Raw genomic sequence first — 21,054 nt, 5'->3', positions numbered from 1 at the left:
TAGCGGATCCCAGACTAGAAGCTCTAACCTCTAATTCCACCTATAGCTTCTTCTGCTGACATCTGTATTGTACCACAGCTGTTAAGGCCCATACACACGATCGGATATTCCGGCAACAATTGTCCGACGGACAATGTCAGATAATCAAACTGTCTGTACGCTCCATTGGACAATTGTTGTTGGAATTTCCGACAAGAAATGTTGGCTGTGCATGCTCTCAAATTGTGCGACAACAAATGTGTTCCATCGGATTATCCGATAGTGTGTAAACAAATCCTTCGGACTAAAATCCAAAGTACAAACACGCATGCTCCTAACCAATGCTAAACACCAGACAACAATAGCAGAAGTTGCCCAAATGGTGGCGGTAAAAAGCTGAAAAAACACGTGGTTTGGTGTATGTAGGCTGAAAATGTTCTGCTGTCTGTATGCACAACAAGTTCACGAACAACTCCCTTCGGACAAAAATCCACGGATTTGTCCGATGGAAGTCCGATCGTGTGTATGAGGCTTAAAGTGAATGTAAAGCCGCTCTCATCCTTTCTAAACTACTGCCATGGTGCTGATCTATAAGGATATAGATGCCTCCTGCATGTATCCTTACCTGTCAAATGTCTCCCCTCTGTCTGTTATAAGAACTGAAAAACTAGGGAGCTGCGGTGGCTCAACGCGATTGGCACTGCGCTGACAAAACATTCACCTCTGCAGCCAGGAGTTCGGATCCCGGTCTCGGCTACATGTGAATTGAGTTTGGTGGTCTCAGCCCGGCTCCCTGCGCTTAGTACGCCCACCCCCCTCCCACAAAAACCAGCACACCCACACGCACTCGAAATTGGGTTAACATACACGCACTTTGACCATGCGGTCTCTAAAAAGAGAGGCGAAGGACTAACGGGGCTGGTTGAGCGGGCTAGATCCTCTCACTCCCTTATAGGGAGTCCCTCTGCCCCGTTGGGCTTCAAAGCGGAGCAGGTAGGGCGGGCTGTGTGGGAGGACCCCCTCACACACCCACCATTGCCCCCCGGGGCATGGAGAAAGGTGGCAGATTGCCTCTGGGGGAGGCCTGCCTACTCCCAACTCCTGCAGTCCGGCTCCTCTCTCGAGTACACGCACAAAATACACTTTAAAAAAATAAATAAAAAAAGAACTGAAAAACTGCAGATTCTGTGGGTGGGTCTGTTGTCTGGAGCTCTGTGGGTGGAGTCGTGATGTCAGTAGACTCCCTGCCCACCTCTACACTCCCCTGCATTTTTTTTACCGGGCACAGTGGCGACAATTGATGGGCACAGTGGCTGCGTTTGATGGCATGGCATAGTGGTGACAATTGATGGGCACAGTGGCGATAAATGATGGCACAGTGGCTGCGTTTGATGGCATGGCATAGTGGTGACAATTGATGGGCACAGTGGCGATAAATGATGGCACAGTGGCTGCGTTTGATGGCATGGCATAGTGGTGACAATTGATGGGCACAGTGGCGATAAATGATGGCACAGTGGCTGCATTTGATGGCATAGCACAGTAGCTGCGTTTGATCGCACAGTGAGGCTGCAATTGTTTTTTGGGGGGGTTTTTTCCGTTTTTTTGCGCCATACAGGGCCTGTAGTACTACTTGTTCTTTTGTTGAAGCATGGTTTCTTGTCCTAATAGAAAGGGAGGAAAATCTCCCCAATGGGGACACCGAGAGCTATAAAAAAAACTGTGGCACTAAACTTTTCACTCTTTCCAAAATAAAATAAAAGACTTTAATTATAACCTCTTCCTTTTACTACCAAAAGGATAAAATACCAAACATAAGACGTGTCTCCCGTCTCATAAAACCTTTCCAATATACTTACCAAAGGCATATTTGGCGAAGAACCCTGTGAGCTGAACGGAGTCATCGCTGTGGAACTGAAAAACAAGGGTATTTCCTGTGGAGGTGAAGATGGGTAGGGTGCTTTTGCCGCAATATCTTCCCATCAATGGGGAGGTGGTCTTTGGTCCATCGAATACAAGCATGTAGTCATAAGTGCAGGTGCTCCTGTACTCCACGGAGAAGTCGGTCACATTTACAGAGACCTGTAATGGAATGAAAACACAAGATGATTGGACAATTGTACTCAGCAAACTGGATCATTTCAAGGGATAAAAGATTTTCCTGACCAGTCTGTATCATTTTTATTTTTTTGGAGGAACCCTTGAAATATCTTTCTGGTCTCAGGGAAACCCTACTAAGAATTTTTATATCTGCAGCTCATGGTACATTACTGTGGTGGTCTTGGGGAAGAATGTTCCTGACATTGGTGGTCAGTGGGAGGAATTGCTCCGTTATTGGCGGTCATTGGAAAGAATGCCCCTTACATTGCAGGTCATTTAGAAGAATGTTCCTTACATTGGTGGTCAGTGGGAAGAATGGAACAGATTCACAAAAGAGATACGCCATCGTATCTCCTGATACGCCATTGTATCTCTGAGAGTATCTATGCGACTGATTCATTGAATCAGTTCCGCATAGATAGCCCTAAGATCAGACAGGTGTAATTGACTTACACCGTCGGATCTTTAGATGCAATACTTCGGCCGCCGCTGGGTGGAGTTTGCGTCGTTTTCCAGCGGCGGGTATGCAAATTTGCTTTTACGGCCATCCACAAAGGTACGCGCGTTCGTTACGTCATCGCTAGTCGGTTTTTCCCGTCGCAAAGTTAGTCATGCTTTTTCATGGCTTAACTTTAGAACAGCCATGTTAAAGTATGGCCGTCGTTCTCGAAAGTACGTTACGCACGTCGCCATTCAAAAAACACGTCGGGGCGCCGTAATTTCACGCAATGCACTTCGGGAAATTTCCTAACGGAGCATGCACAGAACGTTCGGCGCGGGAACGCGCCTAATTTAAATGGTACACGCCCCATTTGAATTAGGCGGGCTTGCCCCGGACGTCTTTACGTTACTCCGCCGCAAGTTTACACTCAAGTGCTTTGTGAATCGAGCACTTACGAGGAAAACTTGCGGCGGTGTAACTTAAAGACGTTACATTACGCCACCGCAGTTCTTTAAAAATCTGGCCCAATGTTCCTTACACTGGTGATCGGTTGGAAGACTTCTCCTTCCATTAGTGGTGATTGGAAAGAATGCATTGTTAGGGCTTCTATACCCTGTCATTTTTGGTACTCACTTGATAACCAATCGGGGCCGTCACTACCCAGGTGCAGTCCATATAGTTAGGATAGTTAGAGGGGTAGTTGGGAGTAGAGAATGTTCCCGTTGGGTTGCTCAGCACTGAACCGCAGGAAACTAAAATAAGGAAAATATAATTACTGAAATGTAATCCAATCAAACCAGAACTATTAAATAAATCAGAGATGAGATAGAAACAAATGAAAGAAAATGTACATATCTCAGTAGATTGTTACTGAAAATGATATAAGGACATGATACTGTGACCTTCGTACTATGTGTATATAATACAGTTTTGTTAACTGTTTTAAAGTGCAACCTTCAACCAAGGTTATAGAGCCAACCAGTAAAGGGTTAGAAGGCCTGTCCGGTTTTTATTGCTGTCTTTGTTCCTGCTAAAAAGATTCATCTCTCTATTTGTCCCAGCTGGCCAAAAATGGATCAAAAGTCTGATTTCAGCTCGAATTTGGACCTAAAACGGACCAAAAGACGCACAGGGCTCCTGTGCAAATTCGCACCGGGGCCGCATCGGAGATATGTGAACCGGCTCCATAGAGAGACATTCACATTCTCCTTCTATTGCGAATTCGAAGCAGAGGTTCCGCATCCAATTCGCAAAAGTGTGAACCCAGCCTCAAAACTGCTAAAAAATCTTTTCATTCGATCAGCAGCTGCAGCCAATCGGCTGTAGTGCTGATCAGTGTATTCTGATAGCAGAGGAGTCCCATCTGTCAGAATGCAAAGGCATAGTGGGGAGGATTCCTCCATCCACCTCAATTGTGTATGCTCTTTGTTTCAAATATTTTTGGTTTCTTTATTTTTTTTACTTTTTTATTACTTTTTATTTATTTTGTAGCTTGTCGTTTTACTTTTTTTTATTTTTGTATAATTTACTTATTATTTTTAATATAATTTTTCTTATTCTTTACTTTGCATTTACTTTTTTATTTTAATAATTTAATTACTATTATTTTTATTTATTTTTTCACTTAACTTTACCGCTATCACACAGGAGAAAACAATTCCCTGTGTGATAGCAATTGGAGATGACAGGTTCTCTTTATTGACCCTGTCACCTCCAAACCAGGAGTCCTAGCACTGTGCTAGAACTCCTGTCACAGCTGAGATGGGAAGAGCACAGCTCACCCCTCTCACTGTGTACATCGGCGGCAGGGACAGTCACAGGAGACAGACTCGGCGGCCTGGGGGAGGACGGAGTCCTGGTTAAAAACTTCCCAAGGCGCATAAGGCGCGTCACCAGTTTTCCGTAAATAGCCGACCTGCGAGTCGGCTCTATATGGCGCCTGCGCAGTTAGCTCTACACGGCGGACGCAGGAGCCGTATAGAGCCGACTCGCAGGTCGGCTATTTACGGAAAACTGGTAACGCGCCTTATGCGCCTTGGGAAGTTTTTCACCAGACGTCAATCATCTACCTCTGAATAGGAACGCCCAGTCCCGCGGGAATCAGAACCCGGAAGCCGGGGGGAAAATAACAATAAAACGGTATGTACGGCGAAAAAAAATACCAGCATACTCTACATGTTGGAAGTATGCTGGATCTAATGTTATATAATTGTTTTAGGGCGAACCTCCACTTTAACTGGCCGTCGGGGGACTCCATGCCGCTGCCGCCCCTTGGCACCCTGCCGCCCTGAGGCCTGGCATCGGTGGCCTTGTGAGAAATCCGGGCCTGCATCCGTCTGATTTTAGCGGAGTGGATCGGGTCGGATGTCAGCGGATATGTCTCCGCTGACATCCAACGCTCCATAGAAAAGTTTGGAGTGGCCATTCAGGTCCGCTGACAAAATATGACAGGCGGACCTGAACGGTCTGACCGTGTGAAAGGTGCCTAAAGGTTCCCTTTTATTACATTTTATGTTTTTTTCAGAACATCACACTATAAAACGAGGCAAAGATGGGCACTATTGTGTGAACCCTTACCAGTGCTGTATGAAGCCTTGAACCCAGTGGCCTCGGTACTGTTGTCGCTGACAAATTCAAGGAGCATTTTGTTGGTTGTAGAGACCATAGGGGGTAGCTGGCCGGCTCCACAGGCTCTGTCCAATAACACTGGGGAGGACGTGGTGGGCCCATCGTAGATCCTCAGGTAATCAGAAGCACAGCCTGCTGAGTTCTGGACATCGAAGGCAAGGAATTGCAGGAAGACCTGGAGGAAGAAGGAGACGTCAGCAAGAGAAGGAAACCTTGGACATTGGCCTTCTTGAAGAGCGGCTCTCTGTTATTATTCACTTGCTCCCCGGGCACTTTCACCCCCTTTCTGCCCAGTCCAGATTTTAGCTTTTAGCGCTGTCGCACTTTGAATCAGAATTGAGCGGTCGTGCTACACTGTACTCGTATGACATTTTTAGAATTTTTTTCACACACATGGAGCTTTCTTTTGGTGGTATTTAATCACCACTGGGTTTTTTTTTCTGCTAAACAAACAATAAAAAAAACAAAGGCTAGAAAGCACAGATTAATTAATCTACCTAGCAACAACAGTTTAAAGAAAGAGATGAAACCGCGCTTAGGGCCAACCAAGGCTAAACAAATAACAATAGAGCACTACGCTATGGGTAGTTAAATATAATATAACATATAAATAAATCACTTGGAGAGTAATGAATCAATAAGTAGCGGGCTGCAGCCCCCCAAAATGAATCCCCGAAGGGGATACAGGTAAAAAATTAAAATAAGGTGGGGGTGGTGGCGCTGCCCTACCTATAAACTAGTCCAAACCATGAGGTGGGTACAAGGACCCTAAAGGGTAAAAATAGGTGATAGTGGAGATATCAAATGTCTATAATACTATATGAAAGCAAGTGCATAAAATGTGCAAAGTGGCAATCAAACATAAACAAACACAAATGTGAAATAAAAACCACAAGCTGTGCTGGCACCGACAGCTGTCAGTTAGCCTGTGCAACCTCAAAAGTGTATATTGGGTACAATCCACACAATAAATAAAATAATGTTGATATAGAAAAAATATATGTGTGTACAAAGCATAGACACGTGAGTAGTCCCATCAATTATAAAAAATTATATATAAGATTCTGTTAAAAAACGAGTAAATACCTATTAAATTCCTTCATCTATATCACCTCCGGCATTCTAGTTTCTGTTCTCTCATTCACTTCCTGGTTTGCGGCGCTCGTTCATGTAAGAACTACATTTCCCAGTATGCATTGCGGCACGCCCAGTAATTCACACCTCCTTGAAGTCTCTAACACGTAGAGAGCGTCCTGCCACACAGATGTAGTTCCCAGGAGGGGGCGAGCACGTTACTGACCATTGCAGTAAACCCTCCCGTCACGGGGGTGAGTAACAATCAGACAAGCAGGAAGTGAACAGAACAGAGAAGAAATAGAGCAACTTCTGAGCAAAAACGAACAATGAGGAAGCAAAAAGAGGAATGTCTGCAGGTAAAGGATGCTTATTATGAAAAAAAAAAAATTCCTTTACAACCCCTTTAAGTGCTTTTTTTACAACTACTGTTCCTTTATATTGGCTTTTGAAATGTACAAATGCAGCAATTTAAAAATCAGATGAAAAGTTTAGCGCTGGGAAACACTATTTGATAGATAAAATGTGCATTTTATATACATCTATATATATAGATCAGACCAAAATGAGGGACAAATGAGGAGGAATGAGGGACAGAGGGACATTGCTCCAAATCAGGGACAGTTTGGAGCTATGCATTTTGAACGCGGTGTGGGAAAACGCACACGGAATGCAGGTTTCCCGCACCATGTTCTGCTGTGAACTGGCCCTGAATGAGTTTAGTTCACTTTAAATAATAACCTTTTAACCCTTTGATACTCTGAGCTGTGGCCTTACCTGGTTTGATGGAACACGAATGAGCCACAAGCAGCTGCTGGCGGTGGGATAATTATTGGGGTAGTTGGAAGATGTTAAGGATCCTGAAGGATTGGAGAGAATTGTTCGGCAGAGACCTATAAAAGGTACACATGGTCAGAAATTCAAAGTGAGTGTCGGTATAAAAAGCAAGACAGAGCAGAACATTGGCTACAGCAAGAATCAGACCAATCACATCACATACACAGGTAGGGTTGGATTTTTTTTCTTATGCTCCGGGTTCACTCAAGGTATCAAAATAGTGACTACCCTGATTGGTAGAGCTCTATGAATTCCGCCTTCTTACCGCAGTTATATAACTTGTTAATTTTGGCAACATCCAAGTTGCTGAGTCCATAGCGCTGTCCGATGGCGATGGAGGCATTTGGTTTCGGGACAATGGTGGCAGAGATGCCATCCGCGGAGAAAGCGGACCTGGAAACAAATTAAATTATATATTTTACACACAGTCTTCCATGATCACAGCTTCAGATAAAAGGGGGGCTCTAAGTAAAAGAAAAGCTTTTCAGGTGCCTCCAGCTTCACTTCCTCTTTAGACAAGAATTAGAAGCTGTAATCCTTCACTTTCCCTGCAGCACCCCCTGCAAGTGAAAAGAGGTATTGTGGTGCAAACTTTGCACTATACCTATAGTTACATAGTAGGTGAGGTTGAAAAAGACACAAGTCCATCAAGTCCAACCTATGTGTGTGATTATATGTCAGTATTATGTAGCGCCTGTGTACTTTCGTACAGGTGCTATATTTAAATTTAATGGAGGAATGAGAGAGTTATGTTGCTCTCATTCTTTGATTTGTCAAATTTGTCTGTCGTCAAATCTGGATTGTCCTGTGGGTCAGTCTGTGCCCGAGAGATGCAGTCTCATCTCTGGGCGGAAGGTGGCGCCAGAGGGGTCCAGGCGGAGCCGCTTCTTCCCAGCAGCCAATTGGAGGCGTTTTCCCTCACGGGGCATGCTGGGAGGGGTATTTCTGTGGCGGAGGCCGTTCTGGGTTCTTCGCGGGTTCCTGTTTCCAGGTGCGGCACCCATCTTTAGGGTGTGTGCACATCATGGGCCCCACCACTATGGCCTACCAGGCCGGGGTTGCATGCTACGCAGAGTTCCTGACTCTGGGCTCTCATAGCCCAGAGCAACTGATGCTGCCAGGGGACCCCGGTGACTTACTGGGTTCCCAAACCTTTTGAGAAGATCCCAAGCTGGGTACTGTTCGGTGGGGGATCGGTCTGAGGAGAGCCTGGAGGCAGGTGATCCAACAGGGCTTGAACGAACCATCGGGGGATCTGGGTGACCGAACACTGATAGGTCACATTCAAACTGTCAGTCGGTGACCCCAAAGACATACTGAGAGGATTTGCTCTACCGTTCAAACTTTCAAGTACTAGGCCTGTGGCAGAGGTCTCATCTGGACATCCCAATTTAAATTAGAGCCAAGTCTGTGGCAGAGACTTGTTCCTCTCAGAACAAGTGGCACTCTGGCTGCCAGGCCTGTGAGAGAGGTCTATCCAGGGGGCACTTTACCCACTCCGGCTGGAGTGGCGACGCAAACAAATACGATTGCTAAAGGGCAGGACTGCCTTTAATATCCATAGCCCGATACTGTGAAGTTGCTCTTCCTTCACCAACCTATCCTGTCTACCTTAAGTTGACATGTTGGTCGTGTTTGACCAGAAAATAAAAGCATTGAAAACGTCAACCAACGATCTGGACATTCTGTTACTGCTCTCAACACCACCATCACCCCTAGACACAGTATAGAGGTAACTTAAATACGCCGATCCCAAATCTAACCAGCGGCTCCTCCGGGGGGTAGTGCTACAATTACATTGTATATCCCTATATGTTGTAGTCGTTCAGATGATTATCTAATAGTTTCTTGATGCCCCCCGCTGAGACCACCGCCCGTGGAAGGGAATTCCACACCCTTGCCGCTCTTACAGTAAAGAATCCTCTACATAATTTAAGGTTAAACCTCTTTTCTTCTAATTTTAATGAGTGGCCATGTGTCTTGTTAAACTCCCTTCCGCAAAAAATGTTTTATCCCTATTGTGGGGTCACCACTGCGGTATTTGTAAATTTAAATCCTATCCCCTCTCAAGCATCTCTTCTCCAGAGAGAATAAGTTCAGTGCTCGCAACATTTCTTCATAACTAATATCCTCCAGACCCTTTATTAGTTTTGTTGCTTTTCTCTGGATTCTCTCCATTTCCAGTACATCCTTCCTGAGGACTGGTGCCCAGAACTGGACAGCATACTTCAGGTGCGGCCGGACCAGAGTCTTGTAGAGCGGGAGAATTATCGTTTTATCTCTGGAGTTAATCCCCTTTTTAATGATTATAAAGTCAGTAACATTAGGATGGCACTATACAATATCCTTCTACCCCTATAATAATCCATACACAGCCCTGGAATCTATTTTTTATTAAATTGTTTTATACTTTGTTTTTCTGCCTCCTTGTAATGTCCTTGGCAAGCCCTTTTACTTCTGTCTGTTTGTAAAGAGCAGTGCATGTTAGTTGCAGTCGTGTGCACTGCTCTGTGTACTCTACTAGTCCATAGCCCATTTGGGAGCAAGCAAGAGAACCCCAGAGTCAGAAGCTGTAGTATGTGTAGCAGCTGGGTTTTCATTTTTGCAGTGGTGGGTGGATCTCCGCTTTAAGTGTTGTTTCCGTGTCTGCAGTGGAAAATACTTCCGCCCTTTCATGTAGCCCTTGCATAATCGTTTGTCAGCCAAATCCCCCATCCTAGCAGAAATCTTTTTCTTCCCACCCCCTCCCAACATAAATCATCACTCTTAGTACCCCCCTCTCCAAAATGTCCTCCCTCAGGACAATATTTTCCCCCTGCCATCCCCAAAATTGCCTCTTCCAAAACAAATCCCCTCCCCACCAATCTCCTTGAGGCACACCTCCTCACCTCACATGATACCACAGTGCCCAGGGCAACATCCCTCCTGCCCACCCCTTGTCCCGGCCCTGATTGTCGCTATAGGACAGGGAGTGTGTAACCAGGTGAAAATACAGGAATAATCCTGAAAAAAAGAAAATGCATCTGACGATGGGTACAGCAATTTGAAAGTTTTTGGGTCTAAATAAACTTTAAGGTGCCTGTTGGAGCTCGAAGAATCGGGATCAGTGATGTGCCAACTACAAGGATATCGGGATCAGTGATGTGCCACCTACAAGGATATCGGGATCAGTGATGTGCCACCTACAAGGATATCGGGATTAGTGATGTGCCAGCTACAAGGATATCGGGATTAGTGATGTGCCAGCTACAAGGATATCGGGATTAGTGATGTGCCAGCTACAAGGATATCGCAGCAGTTTAATAGGACTGTGTTTCTGGCAAATGCAAAGTGGCAAGTGAAAGTTGTTTGATATTTCTATGAAATGGAAACCATTTGTACCTTGGATAATGCATGACGGAGCCGTAGTCGTATTCTATGCCTTGATTCAATGTGTCGAACTTCTGAAAATTGTTCTCGGTCCCTGAAAAAGACAACATTCAATTAAAGTAAAAAGGAAACCTTCACAGAGATATGGGCCGGCTTTCATTGCTCACATCCTAAAAATGCTAGTTGCCTGGCTGCCATGACTAACAGCTATGTAATGATACATCCCTTAGTGCAGGGGTAGGCAGCCAGTAGCCCTCCAGCTGTTGGGGAACTACATTTCCCATAAGGCATTGCAAGGCTGGCAGTTCCAATTACTCCCAGAGGCAGGGCCGATCCTAGGGTCACAGACGCCTGGGTGCAGAAATATTTCTGGCGCCCCCCACATGGGCGTGGTCATCTTGCTAACTCCTCCCCTTTACACATGTTTCTATGGCTACGACTCAAACACAGAGATGCTCCCCTAAGAAGTCTTCATTAGTGTCCCCCATCAGAGCCCCCCCCCCCAGCAGGTGTCCCCCATCAGTGCCCCCCCAGCAGTTACCCCCCATCAGAGCCCCCCCACAGCAGGTGTCCCCATCAGAGCCCCCCACATCAGGTGTCCCCATAGATCAGTACTTGTCCAATAGATCCCTGTAGCTCGGGCGCGCTGGGGGCACAAGCACATTAAAGGGGCGGGGCATTCGTGGCATCTTTGGTTACTTGGAGGGTGGCACTCGGAGAGCATTTCTGGGCGTGCATCGGATGATTGTCAGCAGCTCCGGCCAACCCAGAAGCCTCTCATCACACCGCCAATGAGAAAAGAGCCGACACACACGCAGAGGGGGCGGGGCAGACAGGAGATTGCTCAATGCACACCGGACAGAATTAATTAGTGGAGCCTAGTGCCGCAACGTGTTCCGGCAATGGGCTCCGCTGTGGTACCCAGCCCGGATTCCGGGGACAGCGGGAGGTATGCGCTCTTGTCAGTTGCCAGCGGAGAGAGCAAGCGGGATGGGAAACCGCAGCACCCGCTACATACGCTCCGCCTCTGGAAACAGTCAAGGAGGAGGGAGGGGAGCACTTTGGAGCTTCAGCACCCCCACCTCTGCGGCGCCTGGGTGCGGAGCACCCTGCCCACCCTGCCCAGGATCAGCCCTGCCCACCCTGCCCAGAGGCATGATGGGATTTGTAGTTCTGCAACAGCTGGAAGACCCCAGGTTACCTATCCCTGCCTTAGTGTAATGATATCACCCAGTCGTATACCTGGTATGATGTTGCTGTATATGATATTGATGTAGTCGTCGCGGTCGCTCCTACTCTGCTCATGGAAGAATCCTAGAGCGTGGTTCAGCTCATGCTGGATGGAGCCTTGGACCATGCAGCTGCTCGACACCGATAAGGATTGACTTCCTCCTTGCTTACCAACAAAGGACCAACATCTGTGGGGAACGGGAGATAACCATATTATTATGTCATCACAAATGGTGATGCGCTAAGTGCTGCAACCAGTAGCCAATCACATTAAAGTGTAGGGAACGGTGTATGCCAGGGCTGCTGCAGCCAGGATCCCCCATCTCCTTTGTGACAATGAAGCAGGAAGCGACAAGGATTTTGTCACTCCCGGTTTTAGAGCGGTCCTGGCCTGGCCAGTACAGCCAAAGAAGCATCTGATCAAAGACGATCTGCACTTGATCAGATGCTTAAAAAGGCCGGGGAGACAGCAGGGGTCTAATAGGCCCCTGCTGTCTCCCTAAAAAGTAATGTACCTGTGCCGGCCCAAAGCTATTGCAAGGTGCTTGTTCAGCCCTTGAGATAGGAATAAAGTTGGATAAAAAAAAAAAAAAAAAGTGTAAAAACTAATTTTTATATATGCAAATGCAAAAGTGCAACCATATGTAAATGGCGATTGCACCACACCATGGAGTTATCACCATGAACTTGTGTGACCGCAATAATTCTAGCACCAGGGCTCACGTTTAACTGATAACCTGTAAAGGCTTTCAACCACTTAAGACCCGGACCAAAATGCTGCTAAAGGACCCCGCCAGGTTTTGTGATTCGGAACTGCGTCGCTTTAACAGACAATTGCGCGGTCGTGCGACGTGGCTCCCAAACAAAATTGATGTCCTTTTTTCCCCACAAATAGAGCTTTCTTTTGGTGGTATTTGATCACCTCTGCGTTTTTTATTTTTTGCGCTATAAACAAAAATAGAGCGACAATTTTGAAAAAAGTTTTAATATTTTTTACTTTTTGCTATAATAAATATCCCCCAAAAATATATACATTTTTATTTTTTTCCTCAGTTTAGGCCGATACGTATTTTTCTACCTATTTTTGGTAAAAAAAAAAAAATCACAATAAGCGTTTATCGGTTGGTTTGCGCAAAATTTATAGCGTTTACAAAATAGGGGATAGTTTTATTGCATTTTTATTAATATTTTTTTTTTTTACTACTTATGGCGGCGATCAGCAATTTTTTTCGTGACTGCGACATTATGGCGGACACTTCGGACAATTTTGACACATTTTTGGGACCATTGTCATTTTCACAGCAAAAAAATGCATTTAGAATGCATTGTTTACTGTGAAAATGACAATTGCAGTTTGTGAGTTAACCACAGGGGGCGCTGAAGGGGTTACGTATGACCTCATCTGTGTTTACAACTGTAGGGGGGTGTGGCTGTAGGTGTGACGTCATCGATTATGTATCCCTATAAAAAGGGATCACACGATCGATGATGCCGCCACAGTGAAGAACGGGGAAGCCGTGTTTACACACAGCTCTCTTTGTTCTTCAGCTCCGGGGACCGATCGCGGGACTCCAGCGGCGATCGGGTCCCGCGGTCCCGGAGCTTCGGACAGGGTCCGCAGGTCCCGGAGCTTCGAACCCACGGCTGGACAACAGCACAGCACGTACAGGTACGTGCATGTGCCCAGCCGTGCCATTCTGCCGACGTATATGTGCAGGAGGCGGTCCTTAAGTGGTTAAAGTGATTTTTTAAAGTTTTTTTGTTACCTTGATGCACTTTACCTATGCAGGGAGTATATACTGGGAGTGCAGCTCCTTATAATCTGTAAAGTTTTTAAAGTTGTTCTAAAGGCAGAAGGTTTTTTTAACTTTTTAGATATGCATTTTAGTGCACCTCCCCCCTCAGCCCCACTAATACTTACCTAAAACCCAATCTTAATCCAGCTTTGTGCACAAGAGCAGCGGCTCTACTGTGCCCCTCTTCCCTCAGTGGCTCACATAGCAGCAGGAACCATTGGGTCTTGCTGCTGTCAATCACAGCCAGTGAGCCAATGAGGAGAGAGCGGGGGCGGGGCTGAGCCATGCTCCGCATGTGAATGGACAATGTATAAGAGTGGAGAAAATGTTTTCACATACCCGGCGGCATCCATTATTTGCACATAGTCCGATTCCGTGGAGCGCGGGATGAAGCGCACGCAGGTGAGAGTAGCAAATTCTTGCATGGCGCCGAGGAATACTGCGATATTGGAGGAACCTGCGGAACCAGAAGACCCCTTTTTAGGCGCATCTTGTGAAATAATACTGGCGTTTTCCCCTCTTTATATACACATGTTGGCACTATAAAAATCCTGTATAATAATAATAATAATGTTGTTTCAGTCTTGTGACCACCTCCATACAGAGTATACCACCCTTTTTTTAAACAGCTCTATGTACTAGTCTATGGAACATTTTCTGTATTGTTATTATGTTTATTATTATTCAGGATTTATGTATATAAAGAGGGAAAACGTTCCCTCTTTATTCAGCCATATTCATCCCATCCCAGTGGTTAATGCTCCCATTTACGGCTTACGTTTTCCCTCTTTATATACACAAATCCTGAATAATAATAATAATAATACAGAAAATGTTCCATAGACTAGTACATAGAGCTGTTTAGAAAACAAAAAAACAGCAATAAATGCTTGCATCCGCAATCTTATAATGTGTTGAATTTAAACGGTTCGTTTGCTCCCTCTAGTGGCTGATCATCAATTATATATATTAATCAATGCAATATGAAAAATATGGAATGACAAGCATGAAAAAATGTGAAACATTATAAAAAAAAAATTGGTTTTGACTGTAAACAATGCAAGAATAAATCAAAGTATGTACTGAATGAAATACAATATGCTGCTCTTTTTGTCGTTTGCACTGCAAAGAGTCTTGCGACCACCTTCATACTGTATAACACTCTATTTCGTTGCAGGTATGTTCCACTTGTTGTTGCTTTATTTTGCAAAACCGCTCTAGGTACTAGTCTATGGAATATTTTCTGTATTGTATTGTACTTTCCCACTCTCTCTCGTAACATAGATCACTTTGTAGTTTGGCATGGCAGACGATGGCGCTATACACATCCATTACTATTATGTTAAAGTAATCAACTATGCGCTAGGGGAGGCCGTATGCTATTGCTAAGGCCCCTTTCACATTGAGGAGTTTTTCAGGTGGTACAGCGCTAAAAATAGCGCTGCTATCCAGCTCGAAAAACTCCTTCACTGCAGACTCAATGTGAAAGCCCGAGGGCTTTCACACTGAGGCGATGCGCTGGCGGGAGACCAAAAAATCTCCTGTCAGCAGCATCTTTGGAGTGGTGAGAGGAGCGGCATGTATACCGCTCCTTAACCGCTCCTTCCCATTGAAAACCATAGGAAACCGCGGCAATACCGCCCGCAATGCGCCTCTATAGAGGTGCATTGTGGGCGGTATTAACCCTTTATCGGCCACTAGCGGGGGTTATAACCGCACAGCTAGCGGCTGATTCCCGCGGCAATCTCGGCGGTATAGCGCCGCTATTTTTAGCGGCGTTTTACCGCCACCGCGGCTCCCGCCCCAGTCTGAAAGGGGCCTTAGCCAAAGCTGCCACTGAACTAAGCAGTACAACCGGCCAAACTGCAGAGTGCAAGATCCTGAAGAGGAAGAGGGGATGAGTGTGTGTCTTTTGAGCTGCAGAGAGAGTCTTATGACCACCCTCAGCAGTAGCTAAACCCACGGTCGGATTAGATTCCATCAGATATCCGATCGTGTGTACAGGGCATTAGTGTACAATAACCATAAGAATCGGCAAAAAAAAGAGGATTGAAAATGGACAACGTTTCATCCAGGTGTTGCCCCTGCTACTCTAGATGCCGGTCTTAAGGCGATCTGATTTTCCTGCGGACAAAGCGTAGGACTTTTGTCCGAAGGGCATTGGCCGTGATCTTGTCTTGCATACAAACGGCAAAGAATTCTCGGCCAACAAACCTACGTGGTTTTTCAGCTCTTTAGCGCCGCCCTTTGGGCAACTTCTGCTACTGTTGTGTTATGGTGAGCATTGCTTCTGAGCATGCGTGATTGTACTTTGGAGTTTTTCTCCGAAGGACCTGTGTACACATGATCGGATAATCCGACAACACACATTTGTTGTCGGAAAATTTTAAAGCATGCTATCAAACATTTGTTGGCAGAAAATCCGACAACAATTGTCCGATGGAGCGTACAAACCGACAACAGCCTGTCATCACACAATTCCGGTCCGAAGATCCGATGGTGTGTACGGGCCCTTTACTGTCTTCTACAGGAGCTGCACACAGGCACAGAGAGAGTAGACAAAGCCTCCATTCTCATACCGTAGTGTCGTGCTTGGAAATGGCCCCCAGGGGCCCCAGCACTGCAGGTGGATGTTTCCTCATGGGAGGAGTCGGAATACTCACTGTAGGTGGAGGAGAGGGTGTAGGGCACGTTCACGAATCCAGTGCTGTTTTTAGTCCATCTGCAGGAGTTGTCATCACACTTCATGGCGTTGCGTCCGAAATCCACAGCGATGTCTCCTTCATGCAGAAGTACTTTGCTCTCTACAAACAGATAAGACATTTGTATTGCAAACTGGCAGATAAAAAAGCACAAAACGAATATTCTTAAAGTCACAACAGGTTATACAATAGAAGTGACAGAGAGGACTAAAGCAGGGGCGGACTGACAACTCATGGGGCCCCCGACTAAAGCCAACCCCAGGTAAAGCTGAAACCTGCAAATATTGTCTATAAACATTCATCATGTGTCTTCTTCCTTGTATCTCGGTGTGCTGTGTGCATTCTTTCCAGATCTGTGCAGCAATCCAAGTGAGACTTTCCCAGTAATAAAGACCGCTCACTGCTGCTCTCTCTCCTTGTGCAGGGCGACTGGTCTTGTCTCCACCCCCCTCCTGTCATTTTCTTCAGGTAGCCTGTAGTAGGTGGAGCCTGCTGGGCCCCTCCCACATCCCTGCTTTCCGCACAGACTATGTACAGCACAGTAATGATGTCACTGCTACTTTTACAAGGATAATATCTGGCTTTGTTAACTGCTTGCCGACCGTATAACTTACATATACAACGGCAAGGCGGCTCTGCTGCGCAGGATCACTTACCTAGTAAAAGTAGCTTGAGGCTTTCTCCCTGGTGTGGAGTGTCATGCTTGCCCCCTCCCTTGGACTACAGGAGAGTCAGGACGTTCTCTACGTTGCTGTGTGTTAGTGGGCGTCCTGACTCTTCTGTAGTCCAAGGGAGGGGGCGAGCACTCCACACCAGGGAGAAAGCCTTGCATTACTGTGTGTAGTTACAGACAGAAGAACAGGAAGTGAGGATTTCTCAGAAGAAATAAGGACATTTAAAAGCAAAATGGAAGGATGAGGTAAGTGAAGGAGGACTGCACTAAGGTAAAGGAAGATATTTAGGGGGGGGGGAAATTGTACCTTTACAAGTAGGGTAACCACATTTCCAAACTACCATTCAGGCACACCCTCCCTTCCCAAAAATCAGATTGTGCTGTAACGAATCACAGCACAGGGATTGGACACAAGAGGCAGGATTTATGATTTCTCCAATCACAAGCAGGGGGCGGGATTGTTCTCCTCCAGACATTCCCGGCCAGGACAAGTACTGTCAGTGAGTAAAGCGGTGATGTGGCGACCTTTTTTGGGGGCATCAGATTGGCCCTAGGGGGGGTGGCTGCGTCAGTTTCATTCCGGGACACTGTATTGTCCTGGAATGAATGTGCCCGGGACAGACCCGCAAAATGCACGACTGTCCCGGGTGCCTAGATTGGTGCGCTTGTATTTTTTTACCTTTGTTGGACGCAATGATGAGACTGAAAACTTCGGGAGGCTCCACCCTTGGGCGCTCTGCCATAGTCCTATCTGAAAGACAGAAAGACGGTGAGAACATCAACACTTTGCGCCCACCTCTCTTATTCTCCAGGATATGAACAAGGCTCAGCATCCATCAGACTCTTCTGGGACATCTTCTGATTCATTCCCTTGTAATAAGCTAGGAGGACATTCTGAAGTCTGCATTTTATAAACAGCACAGTATACAGTATACATACCCCAACCTGCACACAACACCAAATGACACTTACCTTCCTTCTCCACAACATTTTCTAAACGAATCTGCAAAACAAAAGCATAAGTAAAGTAATTATAAGATCATAATATCATGAAGACAAAGAGTCAAATGACAGCTAGACTTTTCCACAGCATAGACCAGTAATAGGTGTAATGACCAGGGCACTTTGTCAGAATGACTCTAATATACAAGAATATTCTATTTCTTGACTGTTCTATTCCTGGAAAAAAATAGCAACCTTTGCTTAATACGTTGGTTTCCTGTGACTGTCAGCTCCATCTAGTGGCCATAACATAGTATTTTCCTGAAATATCTCAGTCTGGAAAAATACTGAATCATGGCCACTAGATGGAGCCGACAATCATAGGAAATCAACATATTAAGCAAAACATGGTCAAAATTCTTGAAGGGTGAGTGAATTTTATACATTCATCAAAATAAAAAAAAAGGACCTATTTACACTCATATGGTGTGCCAGCGCATGCATTAATGGGCATTGCCACAATGCATTACAACACACCTTCACTACGTGCGTTGCATTGCCGTTCATTGTGAATGGCATCCCAACACATTAGCCAAATACATCCCATTGTACATGAGAGCCCAACGCATCCCAACAAATTTTACAGTACAGTCCCGTACACCCCATTGTACAGTAGAGCCCAATGCATTGTACAGAAGTGTCCAACACAGTAAAGCCCAATACATCTCATTGTACAGTAGAGCCCAATGCATTGTACAGAAGTGTCCAACACAGTAAAGCCCAATACATCTCATTGTACAGTAGAGCCCAATGCATTGTACAGAAGTGTCCAACACAGTAAAGCCCAATACATCTCATTGTACAGTAGAGCAAGCCCAATGCATCCTATTGTGCAGTAGAGTGAGCCCAATGCATCCTATTGTGCAGTAGAGTGAGCCCAATGCATCCTATTGTAGAGTAGAGCAAGCCCAATGCATCCCATTGTACAATAGAGCCCAATGCATCCCATTGTACAATAGAGCTCAATGCACCCCATTGTACAATAGAGGCCAATGCATGCCATTGTACAATAGAGCCCAATGCACCCCATTGTACAATAGAGCCCAGTGCACCCCATTGTACAATAGAGCCCAATGCACCCCATTGTACAATAGAGCTCAATGCACCCCATTGTACAATAGAGCCAAATGCATCCCATTGTACAATAAAGCCCAATGCACCCCATTGTACAATAGAGCCCAATGCACCCCATTGTACAATAGAGCCCAGTGCACCCCATTGTACAATAGAGCCCAACGCACCCACTGTACAATAGAGACCAATGCACCCCATTGTACAATAGAGCTCAATGCACCCCATTGTACAATAGAGCCAAATGCATCCCATTGTACAATAAAGCCCAATGCACCCCATTGTACAATAGAGCCCAATGCACCCCATTGTACAATAGAGCCCAATGCACCCCATTGTACAATAGAGCCCAACGCACCCACTGTACAATAGAGACCAATGCACCCCATTGTACAATAGAGCCCAATGCACCCCATTGTACAATAGAGCCCAATGCACCCCATTGTACAATAGAGCCCAATGCACCCCATTGTACAATAAAGCCCAATGCACCCCATTGTACAATAGAGCCCAATGCACCCCATTGTACAATAGAGCCCAGTGCACCCCATTGTACAATAGAGCCCAACGCACCCACTGTACAATAGAGACCAATGCACCCCATTGTACAATAGAGCCCAATGCACCCCATTGTACAATAGAGCCCAATGCACCCCATTGTACAATAGAGCCCAATGCACCCCATTGTACAATAGAGCCCAATGCACCCCATTGTACAATAGAGCCCAATGCATCCCATAGTAGAACAGAGGCCAATGAAAACCATTATACAGTGGAACCCAACGCACCCCAACACATTTAATAGAGTCCAAAGCCCCCCAATGCATTGTGCAGCAGAGCCTAACACATACCAGCACTCCACAGCACATATACCATGTGGTGTGCTACGGTTTAAAAAAAAAAAGGGTAATTTACATTTTGTATTCTGTTGTGGTGCACTGGCAGCCCAATCATAGTCATTTGGTTTTGTAAAGGGTATCCTTTTTTTTGCAAAAGCATTAGGCCATAGATTGTCATGGGTGGAAGGAAATAAAATTGTTTGATTCCTCCATCAACAAAGTCAGTGTTGATAGGGGAATCCCTCCTGCAGCGCTCGCTATTGTATTCTGCTGATGGGGAGCCTTCCCTGCCAGCAGAACAGAATGACAAACACAATGTTGCCGATCAATCGGCTTGTGTACATCCATATGGCCATACATAGATTGAAATTTCGCCTTGTGGCTTCACAGCCAGTTTCCTACTGCGCATGCGTGAATCACGCTGCACCTTCTCAATGGCGAGGCCCGAACTTCTGGCTAAGTTTGCCGCTGCAAGCTCAGCAAGAAGTGAAAGTAGGTACCTGGTTTCGGTCAAAACCAGGAAAACGCTCCCCTCTCCCAACCACAAGGTTCCAAATGTGGTACTTGAGAAGGGGGGGGGGGGGGAGACAGACAAGCAGAGCTTCCCCTTTTGGGAGGAGCTCCGCTTTAACTATCAAAAGTTTAACACCAAACGTTTCACACAAACCTGTTTAATGACAAATTATTGTTTTAGAAAGCCGGTATAAAGGCAATATTGTAATGAAATAAAGGACTTTTGGATTTTTTGCTTATTAATTCCTTATCGGTCACATAACTGGGGGGCATAGCAGGGGTGTTCCCTCTGTCTATACACTTAGTGCAAACGGGTGTGCCTCTTTCCCATCTCTGAAGGTTGGGAGGTATGCAACAGAGCAGCTAAAAATAGACAGGTAAACATGTAAAAAGCAACTTAGAGCTCCACCTGCTGGCTGAAAATGTAAATAGAAAATATCCATAAACATGCAGTATTTTATATTTAACTAAAAAAAAGGTACACCCGTGTATACATTTTATATACATTATATATATATATATATAGGGTTAGGGTTGTATATATTCATGTACACTTCTATTTGCAAAGTCTAGAAATGAAAGTCTTCAGCTTACCTGTAGGGGAATCCCAATGCAAATGTGAATCAGTGAGGCCAATAGAACTAGAGAAACTCTCCTGATGCCCATCTTGCAGCAGATATCTTCAAGCAGCTATAACTTGTGCTGTGTAGAATTCGTCTTTGTCTGCTTATCACCAGTAAGATGCCCAGTTTTTATTCACATTCTGATCAGGAAACAGCCAATGAGCTGCTAGTACAGC

At 45.6% G+C, this 21,054-nt stretch overlaps 1 protein-coding gene across 1 annotated transcript; it reads right to left on the bottom strand.

Annotated features, from left to right (window-relative positions):
• Positions 1-1,773: 1,773 nt before the first annotated feature.
• Positions 1,774-18,339, bottom strand: LOC120917440 (embryonic protein UVS.2-like). The gene is made up of 12 exons (XM_040328731.1): positions 18,310-18,339; positions 17,803-17,833; positions 17,510-17,581; positions 16,119-16,259; positions 13,795-13,912; positions 11,672-11,847; positions 10,442-10,523; positions 7,326-7,453; positions 7,001-7,116; positions 5,099-5,324; positions 3,155-3,273; positions 1,774-2,061 (listed from the first exon to the last, which is right to left on the bottom strand). Exons 1-12 carry the CDS (start codon positions 18,337-18,339, stop codon positions 1,813-1,815), a joined length of 1,488 nt encoding a protein of 495 aa, XP_040184665.1. The 3' UTR covers positions 1,774-1,812.
• Between the last annotated feature and the right edge of the window lie 2,715 nt (positions 18,340-21,054).

This window comes from Rana temporaria, chromosome 11 (assembly GCF_905171775.1).
Source record: "Rana temporaria chromosome 11, aRanTem1.1, whole genome shotgun sequence".
Taxonomy (NCBI): domain Eukaryota; kingdom Metazoa; phylum Chordata; class Amphibia; order Anura; family Ranidae; genus Rana; species Rana temporaria.
The sequence above is the reverse complement of the archived record's forward strand: the minus strand, read 5'-3'. Positions and strand labels throughout refer to the sequence as shown.

What these genes read in the sequence shown, in the direction of transcription:
- LOC120917440 (XM_040328731.1), bottom strand. Translation starts at nt 18,339, where the DNA reads ATGAACGGCAATGCAACGCACGTAGTGAAG. An exon ending in ATGCAACGCACGTAGTGAAG is followed by an intron (nt 17,834 to 18,309) that starts GTGTGTTGTAAT and finishes TTTGTTTTGCAG; the next exon opens with ATTCGTTTAGAAAATGTTGT. An exon ending in CAAATAATGGATGCCGCCGG is followed by an intron (nt 11,848 to 13,794) that starts GTATGTGAAAAC and finishes CGTTCCCCACAG; the next exon opens with ATGTTGGTCCTTTGTTGGTA.